Consider the following 16,088-nt stretch of genomic DNA (forward strand, 5'->3'; position numbering starts at 1 on the left):
GGTAAAAAATAGTAAAACATTATTTTGAACATGAGCTTGGCCGTATCGCCAATTAGGGGAGTACTAGTGCCATAACTGGCACACTTCTCTTAACATTAATTGATTCACCGTAAAGTGGAAGTTCAAAGCGAGAGACAACGAAGAATATCACACCGCTGGCTGATCAATTCACCTCCGTTCTATTGAACCTTATTTTGTGACTTGTGGATTACATCAACCCCTAAATTTGATAAGTCATGTCACACTCAAATCACCCGATAAGATAACTGGATCTCTATGCACAGTGTCTACTTACCTGAACACTTGAACTCCTGTTCGTGCAAATCGGCCACGTTTTGGCCCTTGAGCTGACTGGGCGAGTGGCATCGTGTGTACGGTGCCAGGCGTGGTGCGTTCTTCAGATACCGTGCCAACCACGACAGATGACAATCACACGCGAATGGGTTCTCCGAGAGGCGCAGCGCCCGTAGCCGGGACATTCCGGAGAACATGTCACGCGGCAGGGTTGTGATGTTGTTGTTATTGAGCGTCCTGTGCCGGAGAGGGAATTGATTGAAAGGGTAAGGTCAATGGACTGAAATCAATACTGGGAACTGGATTGGGAGAGTTGGTTTAGCACTTACAATATCTCCAGCTCCGCTAGTCCTTTGATAGCGTGTTCATCCAGACAAGTGATTTGGTTATTATCCAGTTGCAAGCTCCGCAGTGAAGTGGCGCCTTTGAAAGCACGCTTTGGAACTGCCGCGAGGGCATTGTGGGACAGGTCTCTGCAATGATGGGATGAAGAGGATAGAAACGGTTTGTTTTAAGATGGACAAATATTATTGGATGGATGGACAATCATAATTTATTCTTCTTCCACTGGGTGGCTACTCCATGTCGTGTAAACTGTGTTTGTTGGATGTGGCTACCTTTTTGGGTATTTCAAGATTGTCCACAAACAGATTTAGAAAATTTATCATTGTTTAGTATGTTTCTGATGGTTGTGAATCGATTTGTGTTTTATTGAAAGCCTATATTAGTCAACTGATCTTCAAGTAAACTACTTACTTTTCACTTTGATATAAAGAAAATTCTGTTCATATGCATGCTAAACAGAACCGAAAGGAATTCTAGAATTTCATACCGATAAATCAAAGCATTCAGTTAGTACCAAAAAGAGCAGGCAGAAGCAATGGGTGCAAATTAATTAAACTATAAAACCGATAAAATCGCCAAAGGCCATATTCAAGAACGCGGCCACCACCATCCCCGCTGTAATGGCAGGGTACGGGCGGCAGTCTGCAATGGAGTAGCCACAGGGCGAAGCGACAGAAACGATATCAAATCATAAATCATTTCATACATCCTACTACTTACAATCGTAATAAATTAGCAGCGCTTGATAAAAAATTATCTGGTATTGATTTTAAGCGATTGCTATTAAGTCGTCTGAAAAAAAGAAGAAATAAGAGCGCGTGAGGCGAGAAAAATGGGAAGAGAGCAATTATAAAATAACACACCGAAATAAAATCAAACATTTCATTATTGCCCGAATCCAGGGAGGAGGGGGAGGGGGGGTGTTATGGGTTGGGTGGTTGGGTCAGTCAGTGGAGGAATGGAGCCTGAAACAGAACTTCACCGATTGGCATAAAACACAATACGAAAAGCATATACATATAACAGCGGAAAACGGAACGTAGGCAGCAAAAATGGCGAGAAGTGTGATAGATTAATAAAATCGATTTTACGATAGTGATTTTATCGAACAATTAGGGAAATTGACGGTTCGTTGTGCGCCAACTGTTTTCGTCATTGTGTGTTTCGTACACATGATAGAGTGGTAGGAAATTGGAAGCAGATGTACTGATGAGGAAACAGTGTGATTGTGAGTGTGATGAAGTAAACAAAGGTTTTAATGTTGAATTCCTGATGCTGATCCAAAATTTAAAAGAAACTGAATGTGAATGAAATGTTAAGGAGTAAACAATTTTGCATATTGCACCCGAAATTCATCATTATCGAGAAACTGTGAGTGTAAGCACGTGTCAGTGGTATTTTGCTATGGAAAGTCCAGTACTTACAATCGCTCCAGAGATAAAAGATCGATTAGTGCATCTTTTTCTATCGTGTAGATCTGGTTGTCAGTCAGCTGCCTGAAAAAAAAGTAGTGAAGAAATGGAATTCATTTAAGGAAAAATAGATATAGGCATTTTATTTTAGTATTATAACTAGAAGGAACAAGTTAATCAAGTGTGCTTGTAGAGCATAGCCCAAGTAACCACCAAACCCGCTAATAGCCCGATAATCGCCCTTTGTGCAATACCAGGTTAATATAGGGTTTCCATACTTTTTATCAGCGGTATATCAGCTTTATATTGCAAAAAGGGCGATTGGCGGGCTTGATGGTTACTTGGGAGTTTCTCAAACATGCTTACTTGAATTATTCTAACATGTGTAACCCTTATGTGCGCGAGAATTTATTTTGCTTTTTTATACACCGTGCTAAAAGCTGGGTACCCGAGGTACATAACGGTTAAATATGTTATATACCTACCAAAGTTATGAAGATTTCTTTGAAACGAATCTTGATAGAAATAACATATTTGGGTTGCTATGCTAAGCATAAGTGTTCCACGCCAAATAGCAAAACGGTCGGATACGATCTTTTCCGATTTGAGATGAAACATTGCACATGGGTTGGTTGCTACCTAAGATTACATTTTTCATTAAAAGATAACCACTTTTCCAAATTAAGTTTTTAAAAGGGTATATTGGCTTATTTTTTTTGCTGAAACACATTTTAGCTTGAAAACGGCTAATGTTATAAAAACAATGTCCGAAAAGAAGTTGTAGGGGCTTAATCGAACTTTAAGAAGAAAAAATACAGTAATAAAAAAGTCACTTTCAATCCATGTTAAAAAAATATAAAAAGTTGTCTTCGATTTTGTGTGTTCATAAAAGCAAAAAAAAAAACTAACTTCCAGTAATCTCCCCACACACTTAGTTTTTTCTTCGAGCTCGGCTGTGCAAATATCGGCAAAAAAAGTTTCACTGAGATCTCAGCAAAATTTACATTTGATTGCTGAGTCTCGGATAATGCTTAGCTGAATCTCAGCAAACAAATGAAATGCTTGCTGAGATCTCAGTGAAACTTTTTTTGCCGAGATTTGCACAGCCGAGCTTGGTAGAAAAAACTAAGTGTGCAGGATGAATCCATTTCCATTCGATTCCGCATGTTTACCTATAGAAATTTTATGAACCATATTTTTGTTTCAGCAAGTTTTGGAAATGCTACAAAACAAAATGTTGTTTTTCGTCTTTTTTCCCCATTGTGCGTTGTTTTGATTAAATTAGGGGCCATGTAATAATTACATAATGGCTTTTAAATTTGTTCAACCCCTCTAATAATGGATAAGATTTTGGTGAGTCCCAGCTCTGCCTCCCTCAAAACCTTTTCAAGATTTGCCAAATTACCAGGATTTGAAATTTATGATCTTGATTATTCGTCTAACAAAAATGTTTAACGCCAATTTTATGTTTATTTTATGTAGTCCTACTTTCATCAAGTCCTATTATTTGAGACATATTTTGATTTCCGTTTAATACACGTGAATACATTTCGCGTTTTAATTTTAATAAGAATTTTCATCCACTGTTTGTTTATTTGTCGTCAATCAGTGAAGACCGTTTTACAATAGTGCTGTTGCCTTACATTCTATTTTAAAACAACCGTTTTATTTGAAAATGTCAATCAATATAGACTACACATACAAATATCTAGCAAATAAATTTTTTTTTGAAACTTAACGAGATGAGAGTGTTCTCCTTACTGTATCTTTAGACATAGTTGGAACTATACTCTCACAATAATTATTATACACTCTCATCATTCTATTGATTGGTCCATTTTTACCATAATTCGTTCTGTGAGGCGACAGTTGTGTCGAGTTCTTATCATGCGTGATGGTACGTAAAAATTTAAGTTTGCTAATATTATTCTGAATTTACGCGTTGTGAGATAAGATCATTAACAAAGGAAATCATGGAAATTTTTCTTCGTTTCTTAATTGTTTCAATGTTTATCGACATGCAACGGGATTCATAAGAGAAGGGGAAAAGAGGTCCAGCATAGTTTCCCAAGAGCAAATAACAAAAACTGTTTTTGAACTGATTCTATACGATTTATATAAGTTTCATGGTATAGAGCCCAAACCACACTACAATATTCGAGAATAGATCTCACGTACCGTATGCGTGATAATGTTTGCACCATCGTACAAATAAGGTTCCCGTTTCACAAGTACATACAATGCCTTGGTTTTCTTTGCATGCACGTAACAGCACGTAACCTATAGCTTTTTTTTTTTTTTTTTTTTTTTTTTTATAAAAGTACGTTTATTTGTCGTTTGTATGTTTAGTAAAAATTATTCACATAATTAATAAACCTCGACTTCAAAATTAAATTTTAATGCATCAATATCTATCCTGCCATTACTGTTATCAATGAAGGTGATATAAACAAATAACAATTTCAATATCCGTGTTCTGTTATACGCTGCAATCCCCTCCAGTGAGGGCCGAAGGAGATCATCGAAACGAAGAGAGCGTCGACTGCCAGTCACAACCAACAGCCTTTGTTGAAGTACATCGTAAGCAGCCCGTACTCTAGGGCAGCCAAAAAATTTGTGTTGAATGGTTTCAACGGTTTGCACAGCACAGTGTATGCATTGTTCACCATCCGCACGCCTTATCGTAAACAGCAGCCGTCGGTGAGAGATTTTTTGGTTTACCCACAAGTATAGATAGCTGCGCTGCGTAGGTAGCAGACCACGGGCAGCGATATTTTTCCACACTCGGGGCCAGTTGATCTCGGGGTTTGTTGTTTCCACTTTCGGTTTGTCGGTGCGTTCTACGAAGAAGCGATGGATGAGATCGGCGGAAGGGTGTTGGCGTATTTGGAAAGGGAAGTTTGAATAATTGTTTAGGATTAGCTTTAGGCAGGGAAGATCTGTAAGGGAATTTGGTTGTGGTGGATTTACTTGGATGAGAAGGGAATTGTAATAAGGAAGGGAAACGATCTCGTGTAAATGCCGATTGATGAGCAGCGCCTTGCATTTCATTGCTGGAAGATGTAGGTTGAGGCCACCATCCTCCCGTCTGCGTGCCAGCTGCTGCATGGGTACGGATGCACATATTCCACGGAAAAGATATTTCCGCATGTTGGTTGTCAGTTTCGCCACGTGTGCTGCCGTCGGGTGTAAATTTGCCGCCATATACCACATTTTCGACGACAGGAAGGTGTTCAAGAGTGTCACTTTCTGGTGTAACGACAAACTGCGCAGCGAGTGTAGCCATATTTGCCGAGCAAAGTTTGTCACGAGTGCGTCCCAGTTCAGCTTAACCATTAATCGAACTGGATTAGCGAAAACTACACCAAGAATTTTGATTGTGGTTTCAGTTCGAAGCCAGGGCACAGTCACAGGGTTATTGATTTGGCCGACGTCAATTGCCGTTGTTTTGGTTTCATTCAGGCGTGCTCCGGCTATTCGTTCAAAGCGCCTGAACAAATCTCGCATTGCATCCAACTGCTGGGCACCGGTTACGATAGCACTGATATCATCTGCGTATGCGACGATCAGATCTGTCCCACAAACTTGCTCCAAGCGCCGCAAGAGAGGGTGCAAATAAATCACAAATAAGTGCATCGAAAGAGGATCCCCTTGGCGCACCGATCGCTGTATCGGGAAGGAAGCAGAGAGGTGTCCATTGATCAGTAGGCGAGACGAGGAAGCCACTGCTATTTGGGAAAGTAAGTCCACAAATGCCGTGTTGAAGCCCAGACCTCGCATTGTTTTGAACAAAAAACTTTGGTCGACACGGTCAAACGCATGGTCGAGATCGAAAGAGACCAATTTCCCTCTCTGTCTGTTTGCTTTTAACTGTGCGATTCTGTCCTTCACTGCGAGTGTGGCTTGAAATATATTTCTTCCATAATTTGAGCACTTTTGAGAGTCAGTTAATACACCGTGGGTACGTAGCACATTTTCAAGCCGTTGCTTAAGGATTCGCGAAAGAATTTTATAGTCCACATTGACCAGGCTGATTGGCCTGTATGAGCGTGCACTTTCCCCAGTACCACGTTTTTTCACTAAAACAATCACCCCATCGACAAATTGCGCTGGAAAGTTTGATCTGATGGCATCATTCAAGACCAGATTCAGCTCACGGTGAATCACGTCGAATGTTCGCAAATAAAACTCTTTAGGTAGCCCGTCGGGGCCCGGTGATTTTTTGGATGCACTTGTCCGGATGGCAGAAAGGATTTCAGTCGTTGTTATTTCGTTCATGGTGGCTTCATTCACGGCATCTTGTTCGGGGATAGCTCTCCCACAGTGGAAAGGGCCGCATTCTTCTTCTTCATCTACGTTCCCACGAGCGTACAGGTTGGTGAAATATTGGACCATATGATCCCGAATAGCAGTTGAATCGTCGATTATCTCATCTCTCTCGTTCCTCAGACGCTCGATGGTGGTTCTTCGTCGGGTTCGCTCACCCAGTTGAAAGGTTGATAGAGGCTCACCAGCAACGTACGTCTCGTTTATCCGAACGAACATTTCGGAAAATCGCCGCTGATGTAAAAGCATTTCAGCCTTTATTCGGTTGATGGTGGTGAGCGTGGAACGGTTGTTTTGGTAGTTGTCGTACGCATTTCGCAGTAAATCGAAGAGACGCTGCTGTTCGTGGTTGAAACCGTCGTATGCGAGTTTCGATTTCCATCGGAAGAAAGATTTTATTTTCGGCTTTGCGCACGACAACCACCATTCCATCCACGACGGGTAATACCGGCGTTGACGAGTCCAGTATTGCCACCGTATTTGGAACTCGTCGATATTTTCTGCTGTTAGGAGATGGGGACGGAGAGACCAGAAACCACGACCGTGCGCTCTGTCGGGGAGAGGGAGGCAAATTCTCGCAGTGACGGCTTTGTGGTCCGAGAAGCAACACACATGGACAGCTGTCGATCTCAGCTGTTCTCGCAGACCAGCACTTACATACAGCCGATCGAGCCTGGACGAGGAGTTGTGTGAGATGTAGGTGTACTCCATCTCTCGTGGACGGAGCTGCAGCCACACATCATGCAAGTGTAATTGGGATACGGAGGCTTGAAGAGCGGGACTCATGTTTTGTCCCGTTGCATCGCATTGTCGAATCACGCAGTTGAAGTCGCCTCCAAAGATGATGTGATCGGTGCGATGACGAAGGTAATAGGCGATGGTGTTGTTGAAGAACCGCTCTCGTTCGGCACGAAGAGCGGAACCCGATGGGGCATACACATTGCAGAGCGTAGTGTTGTGTATCTGTAGGGCGAGCAATCTCCCGTCCAGGCTCTTTTCTACGTGCGAGAATTTGATATGTTCCTTGAGGGCAATCGCCGTTCCTCTCCTCGCGTGGTCGACATTGCAGACAACGTTGTAGCCGGGCAAAGCAAGTTGCTCGTTCTCAACCTCCTGCAGAAATACGATGTCGAGATCCATCGTGTGGACGAACGTGCGAAGGGCGTTTAGCTTGGTTGGGTTGGTTATCGTGTTGATATTGACAGTTCCGATGTTACAGCTGATGTACTCCATCATTGTTGCATGTCTTCATCGGAAATCTGTCCGTGTCCGTGTTCGGCAGTGGTAGTGGTGTTTTCTCCGGAGTGCCGCATCTTCTTACCCGGCGGTCGGCGAGAACTGCGTCGGCTGCTGTTTGAGAGCTGCGATGCTTGTGAGCTGTCCGTTTCGTTGCCATCGGTCCTGCGATTCAATACGATAGGGCCGATCGGGATGGAAATCGGCGATAGTTCAACGACAGCTTGCGCTGTGGTGGATTTTTGTTGCGCGGCAACGGGAGCAGCGGGGGGCAGCATCGTGCTCTTCTGCTGTGCAGCTACAGCGCGTGTCTCACTTGTTGCAGTGAGGTTTTGAGGCAGACCCGATGGGCCTGGTTTAACGATCGGCGGTTTTCGCAGATCCGATGGGTTCGGTGAAGGCTTGTGTGGAGGTTTGGTCGGTGTAGGCTTGGTCGGTGTTGGCTTGGTTGGTGTAGGTTTGGTCGGTGTTGGTTTGCCTTTCGTAACGTTCGCGTACGATTGGTCTGCTTCGAGCTTCTGTACCAGCAGTTTTTTGTTTTGCACACATGGAATGCCAATGTGTGCAAACTCACGGCAGTGCAAGCAGGTTTGCCGCTGCCCCTTGTACCCCACCGCAGTTTCTTCGCCCTGGATGGTTACGAGAGAAGGAATGTTCTTCGTTACCACCATGCGAGCCACACGAACACCGGTTTTGACACCGCCGAAATCGCTATAACGGTCGTCCCACAGTAAGTCACGAACACTGATAACCTCTCCGTAATCGGCGAGGAAAGCTGCGACCTGGTCGTTGGAGATGCCTTCGGGGAGCTCCAAGAACTTCACCTCCACCGCTCCGTCCTCCATCGTAATGCGTAGCTTGTACGACTTTCCATCAAACACGAACTCGTGCTTGCCATCGTGTTGTTCCACGATCTTCTCGGCTAGTTCGAGGCTGTTGACCTTCACGAAGGTACATCCCAACCGCCTGCTTGGCTGGAGTTGAAGTACATTTTCGCGCGAAAGACCGAGTTCTTTTCCGACGAACTTATGGATTTCGTCGTGAGTGAGAAGCTTCGGAAACTGCGAATAATCGACGCGAAACGTATTTTCGCGACGCGACATCGTGGCGCTTGAAGTCGCGGTGAACCCCGAACACAAAACTTATTGCGACGGTCGAGAAAAACTGACAAAAACGTACTATATAGTCCGTGATCGACTCCCGAAATTGCTCGTCCGAAAACATCGACTGATCGGCTCGGAAGTTGAGCGCTAACTGATAGCTCATACCGTAGTACAATGAGGTACAGAGAGAGGTGAAGCAGATCGTGAAATATTGTTGTATTAGTAAACCAAAAAATCAACGTAAACGCAAGTAGTGACGTCACTAATTGCTTGTATCGTACAGGGGTTTTACTCACACAACTTAACCGATTGCTTCACCTCTGTAATCCAGCTCATTGACCGTAGTAGGCTGTGCATAAAAGAAAATGATTTACTTATATCGAATTTGTTTATTATCCAGTTTGGAGCCAGTTCCAACCCGTGTGAACCCGAGCTTATTGTCAGTGCGAACCTCAACCTCGGCGGCAGAGAGACGGCATGAGAGTCACGCACGACAACGAAGCGAGTGTGGTAAAAAACATCAACAGCTTCAACCGCTGATTTTTGACGTTGGATAACGTCTTTCGGCAACATACGGGGGTACAAAATTGAAAACAGTCATTTTGGATGCGTTACGAAAAATTAAAAGATTTTGAACGATAATAACTCAACCGTCTCTAGATAGATTTACGAGATAATGGCATCAATCGATTGGAAATATTTCTAGCAATTTGCTGAATGTTGAAACTATTGATTTCATTCTGTAAACTATTGAAAAATGGTTAAAAGTTAACCATTGTCTAAAGATGGTGAAAATCGATTGATTTTTTTTATATTCTTATACTTTCTCCAACCGAGACATCAGATGCGAGTATCTGACACCTCTGATATTTTCTGTTCTACTATATAAGCGTCCAACAAGGTCACCCGTTCCATCATTGTCAACAACATCAGCCCAACAAAACGGCCCTTTTCAGGGCCACCAAACTTTCGCAAAAGAGTTATTAAGGAATATTCCTAAAATATAATATACACAATTAAGTACAACACATAACAGACGTTATCCAACGCCAACCCTGCGGTCGTATCTAGTATACAACCCTTCCAACTTTTTTTTAAATTCATGAGTCCTTTTATGATTTTAAAGCACCAACATTACAAAGAAACCGGGTCATGCAAGGTCAGCTATTAGGTTGAATAGGTAGTTATATCGAATTTCGGAGTGAAAAATTGAGGTCAAATTTATGTTATGCATTTTCAAAAAAAAAATCAAAGTAGAAACCGGGTCATGGAAGGTCAGTTATTGGGTTGAATAGGTAGCTATATCGAATTTCAGAATGAAAAATTGAGGTTATGCATTTTCGAAAAAAAAAAAATGAAAACAGTTTTTATTGACACGTCATTTAGTATAAAATAGCGGAAGAAATTGAATGACGCAAATTTTGTGTACTTTAAAAACAGTGCATCGAAATTTTACGATAATGCTTCAAACTAAATTGAAACTTCAATTTAAAAAAAATCCATGATTCTCAGGCTTTGAGTCTTACAATATGACATTTGTTTTCAATTAGATTTAGAAAAGTTTCCAAAATCCCAGATTAAAAATAAATACATGGTCCCTGAAAAATTTGCCTACAAGTTTGATGAATTTTGTAATACTTTTTAAAATTCCAAAGAATTGCAGAATTATTTCTAACAAATTCAGAGTTAATCTTGGAAAACAACTCAACGGAATTTTGATTAAAATCAAAAGCTCAAAAGCATTCTGATATAAGTCCTATTAGAATCATCAGTGATTAGTGAAAAGGATTTCAAGGTGAATTCCCTGGTTGAAAATCTGATTAAAATAAATTTCCAAGACTCTAATGCTTTGACATTATTATTATTTTTTGAAATTTGTTAACCTAGACTTTAAGATAAAAGGAGTGAGAAAAAAAGCTGATTTTATTTAAAATATGGGATTGATAAATATAATAGAAGTATACAACTTTTAAAAATTTACAGGAACTCAGAATTAAAAAAAAAAATCATTATCTTAGAATGTTCAGAGGTAGAGAATGATCAGGATACGTATGGAATTTTCAGACATTTAAAATTGATCAAAATATGAATTTAAGGGAAAATGCGAGGTGAATCACAATTCCATTCTGGTAAACATCTTATGGGAGTTCTAACCAGGATTCCAAAAGAAAAAAAAAATCTAAGTTTATGTCCTTAGCAAGTCTGAGAAAATTTCCTAGAAATTTCTGAGCAATGAAAGGATGACTTTAATTGATTTCTTAGGTAATTCTTAGAATAACTCCATGGTTGTGAAAAGAACTTCAAGGTGAAATCCCAGGTGATTCTGAAGAAAATTGTATGGGGATAATTCTAAGAAAAGACTAGAACTCAATGAGAATTATAAACAGAATTTAAAGAATGATATTAGATTAATTTCAAAAGGAATAGGCTCTGGAGGATTCCTGAGGAGAGAGTTGATTGAAAAAAAATGAGCAGGCCGTGACCAAAACTGTGTATGCCAAGCATGGTACACATTTCTGATATTATTTTATGATATTTTACCTCTTACGCTCACGCTAATCCACATATCTTTTGGTATCAAAATCTGATTTTGTATGACTGAGTTATTTTATTTTACCGGGGTATAATAAGGGTATGATTGTTCCCAGTTCTACCGTCGAATTTTTCAGGCTATTTCCCGGTTTTACCAATGTTCCAGGTCCACTGGCCACCCTGATTTATATATCAGCTATTGAACTTTGTACCGTAATCCGGGATGAAATTGATCATTATGGGTCGCGTTGTCACGTAGAAAATTTCAGGTAATAGATATTGAAAGAAATCATTTAAGTATATCTTCAGAAGAATTTACCCTGTATTTTTTTTTAAGAAATCGTCTACATTTAGGCCCAGCTATGCATTTCAAGAATTTTTTGTAAAATTTCTGCTGAAAATAAAGCATTTAAGTATTTGATTCGGATTCAGGGATCCCAAATTTTTATTACCAAGGGTTAATTTCACTGAATGTTGAAATGTATTTTTTTATTTACTAAGTCATAAATTTGTACCCAGATTACGGTACTATTCAACTAACCTCTAATCCCATACAATTTGGTCCGATCTTCGATATCCAATAAATTCATGGTAACTCCAGAGGCCAACGTATCAAATTACTGAAAACCCCATTCGCACATCACATAAGGTGAATACAACAAAATTAGTGTGGAATGCCAAATTTCTCCGATCGAATGTGATTTAAATATTGCCGAAAATGAATTGTAAATGATCTCCTGTCGTGCATCTCTGCCTGCGGACGGCAATGGAGTTGATTGAAAAAAGATCACCATTTCACAGTGAATAAATTAATGGCTGACTATTGTTTTGTGTCGAAAAAGTATGTATAATTAATTATGGGACGTCTATCTCATAACCATAGGCATTCGAATCAACCTATTCTGTTTGGGAAAGTTTCCGGGAATTTACGGCTGGTGGCACCCCGCCAAGTTCAGCATAGATCACCTCTGGCTGTAGAGGACATTAGTTCGAAGGCTTGCACCACACTCATTAATAAACGGTGCCTATGGCCCAATTTATTATCACCCTAAAGCGATCACTTCATCACCCTGGAAAGTTTGATTTAGCGCAGGTAGCTTTATTTAACGAGCTCATTATTCAAATAACATGTGTAATTTTATTTCTTTGCCTAGGTTTCTCACCGAAGGTGACCGGTAAGATTGGAGGCTTTCGTTAATGAATCGTCTTTAATCGATTCCAAATGATAGCAGCGGGTTGATGCGACTCTGTCTGCAAAGTGACCGTCGACTGGGACGTGTGGTTCAAACGAGTTGACACTCTACAGCGAACGACGAAATCCAACACGGATGTACGAGTGTTTTGTTAGAGCTTTGTAACGCATTGTACGACTTTTGTAAATTTGACGATTTTTTTACGCTGTCACTGATTTCAAACTTCAAGCGGAGAGGAAATAGTTTCTTCCACAATTTTCCATTCTCTCTAATGAATCGGAAATTGACTGGATGTAATTAGTTTGAAAGCATCGTCGTTCTGCTATAAACTACCCGGTCGTCCCTAACAGGCAGCAGCACAGCAAAAGTTTCGGTAATACTATTAAAATTACTTGAACGGCGCTGATTCACATGAAATTTAATTATTCACCACTATAAAAGGAATCTACTTGCAGCGCTTGCTGTTTGATGTAGCAACTCAAACTACCGGCACATAGTCCGTAGTCATGTACGATAAGTGGTAAGCGAGTGTAAGTGAGTTGGGATGTTAAATTACTTTCTCTAAAATTTAATGAGTTTCAAGTTTTATACTTACAATATTCGCAGCTTCGACAGGTTCTGGAAGTCGGATTCATAGATGACGGTGATGTTGTTGCCCTGGAGGTCGCTGTAAGCGAGAAAGGAAAAACGTACGGAAATTAGTTTACAGTGCTTTTAGGAAGTGTCCTTCGTATGTGTAAGTATGCGGAGCTTATTTCGCTATCATAATAGTGGAGGAAAACTTTCAATCGGAGTAAGGTTTACTTTGCTCTTATATGGAAATATTTTGCTAGTCAATTAATGTGTCAATTAGATCTTAATTTATGGTCACGGGAAAGTGCTGGAATTTATAATTTAACTTTGCTTATTGTGCTGGAAAGATGAAAGGTAGACACAGGAAACTGCTTAGCATGTCACAAAAATGGAAATTGTTTTGGCTGGCGCAGGCTGGAATAAAATCCAACTTTTGAAGGAGCTTACATGATGGTCTTGTGAAAGCTATTAGGGAGCAATATCGTGAAATGCGATCTACTCTCCGCTGCTCTTTTAATCTGTGTTGAGGTCACGAACACCTGAACCAGACTTGCGCGAGTTTGGTTGAGATCTGGATTTACGGGCTAATTTATAAAATTTTATGGGAAACGGAATGAAACTACGGAAACGGAATGAAATACAATGTACACAACTTTTTGAAATTTTGCTCATTTGTAGCCATAATAAAGATCTTCCACATGCTTATAATTTTACTACCAAAGACTCCCGTCAATATGAACGATACACCGTGCATATTAATGGGGTTATATTTTAGTTTGAACTTCTAGTAACCCTACGAGCATCAGAAAAGTGTATTTCTGGTAGCCTTATTTGCAATTTTGATTTGTTTTGTCATCCTTTTCGCATTATTCCATTTAATTTAATCTCCATTTCATGTGCCAAATGATGTTTGAGAAATTATTACTAAAATTACGTTTTACTAAAATTACTCAAACTTCATACAGGCTCTGCCAATAAATTCCAAAACTATACTGATAAATCAATCAATAGTTGTTCAAACATCAGCACAGATTGCAAACATTTATCATTTCACAGTGATTTCAAAAAATGGTCAATTCAGGTATGAGTAGGTATGAGCGGAACACTTGGCCTATTTAAAGTAAAAGTTCAATCACTTTTTTTCACAGAAGTCGAATCGTTTTGCTATTTTCGACTAAGTTGTTCAATATAAATCTCAGGGTTGGGCATTAATGAATTATCTGTATACTTTTGTTTAGCTAATAGTTTTTCCCAGCTACCCAAACATCCACCGCATTGCATTGTCCATAATTCTAATATGATGTTTTTGAAACTGTCGTGTTTTCAAAGTGCCAGTTTTGAGTTAATAAGATAAATAGGATGAGGAACATTGTTCAATTCATATAATGTTTAAATTTGTGTGAGTTGGATAAGATAGAAATTGATATAGGGGAGGACAGTCCTTATTGTATTCAATTTTCTGATCGTAGCTTACTCATGACACCCTTTCACTCAATCATGTTACAAAACAGTGTTCACTTGGTTGTCGACAGAAACAGGTCACTCTCGATGTGTGTCACGCGATAATCTTTTTTTTTCGGCAGCAACCATTTTGTGGTCCTCCTCATTGTTCGTCATCAGCAGTTCTTTCGGTCGATGCGTCGTCGATATTGGAAAGCAACTATTCGTGATGAGTGTGTGAGTGCTTACCACGTTTTGGGTATTGCTGCTATGGAAGCGGTCTGCCACTCGTTGGTGATACTGCCATACAATAAAACCACTGGAAACGGCTCCCGTTTTGATGGAGAAGGCTTATTGGATATCGGAAGCTAAAGTGTTTATTGTGTTGTACTTTTTCACTATAGTTTTAAGATGTTTTTGTATAGTGAATAATAATCCTTGGCTCTGCAAAATTAAATCGATTGAGCCTTATCAAATAAATTAATAAACAGATTTTACAAAAGTATAGTAGAAGGGTCTAAAACGCACCCCTGGGGTAAAATGGCCAAGCGCAGTTTTCCGATGGTTTCCCATTACTAAAAGGTGTTACGATCAAAATTTGGTCGACTTAAACTGAACGGATTTATTTTAATCGAGAATTTATGAACACCTCTCATTTTGCAGGTGTGTACGTGTAGAATGATGCCTCTATTTTGATTTTGACATTTGCTCTTCAGTTATCAAAATGGCGTCCAAGTAAGAGGAGCAACGCATCAAAATTTTGCACGCGCATAGCTAAAATCCGAGTAAGCGAAATCGTTAAAAGAAGCCAAATCAACTGTCACCAGCGTAATAAAAGTGTTTGGGGAACATTTGTTGGCAACTAGGAAGCCTGGGTCGGGGGGAAATCGAAAGCCGGAAGCCGCAATGACGACAAAAAGAGTGTCGACAAACAAGCTGGAAGTGTAGTCTACAACCGTGCATCGAGCTAAAAAAAGCGAGCCGGACTGCCTGCATAAACAATAACCATAAGAAGTGCCTAACCACCAATTCGGGTTATCATCCCAACTTTATGTGGTATGGTCGTACCATCTTTTATATCTTTAGTGTATGGTACCCATTTATTAGGTTGTTGACTTCTAATAAGGTAGTGACTCCAAATCGCAACGATAAACAAAACAAGACGGCCAAAACACGATCCCAGAAACTGTACACGACGATGCTGACGAAGTTCGAGCATATGAAACTGTCGAAGAAATATCTGGTTTTGCAGACTATCTGTACCTGTGACTTGAAATGTGACATTTCCATTGCAGATAGGACCGTCAATCAAGAAATTTACGCGATCGAGTGTCTGGAAAAAACGTTTGCTGCCTTTCCTGAAGCAACACGATTTTTCCGTGCTGTTTTGGCCAGATTTGGCATCCTGCCAGTACGGAGAAAAGGCGATGAAGTAGTATGCCTCCAAAAAGTGCAGGTGGTGCCCAAGGACAAGAACCCTCCCAACACGCCAGTGCTCCACCCAATCGAAAAATATTGGGCCATCGTTAAGCGGAACCTGAAGAAGACCCAACCAACTGTTGGATGCGAGAAGCTGTTTAGGTCAAACTGGCGTTCTGCGGTGAACAAAGTGGACGAGGTGGCTGTACAGAATC

The 16,088-nt window shown here is 40.5% G+C and overlaps 1 protein-coding gene across 1 annotated transcript in view; it reads right to left on the minus strand.

Annotated features, from left to right (window-relative positions):
* sli (slit guidance ligand) overlaps positions 1-15,738 on the minus strand; it is a 59,477-nt gene extending 43,739 nt beyond the window's left edge. The window contains 6 exon segments of the mRNA XM_065236215.1: positions 296-531; positions 624-767; positions 1,360-1,431; positions 2,064-2,135; positions 13,037-13,152; positions 15,718-15,738. Of these exon segments, the coding sequence (XP_065092287.1) occupies positions 296-531; positions 624-767; positions 1,360-1,431; positions 2,064-2,135; positions 13,037-13,152; positions 15,718-15,738 (661 nt within the window).
* Positions 15,739-16,088: the final 350 nt, after the last annotated feature.

Source organism: Ochlerotatus camptorhynchus, unplaced genomic scaffold, assembly GCF_037179485.1.
Source record: "Ochlerotatus camptorhynchus isolate MF236.1 unplaced genomic scaffold, CSIRO-AGI_Acam_v1.1 ptg000536l, whole genome shotgun sequence".
Taxonomy (NCBI): Eukaryota; Metazoa; Arthropoda; class Insecta; order Diptera; family Culicidae; genus Ochlerotatus; species Ochlerotatus camptorhynchus.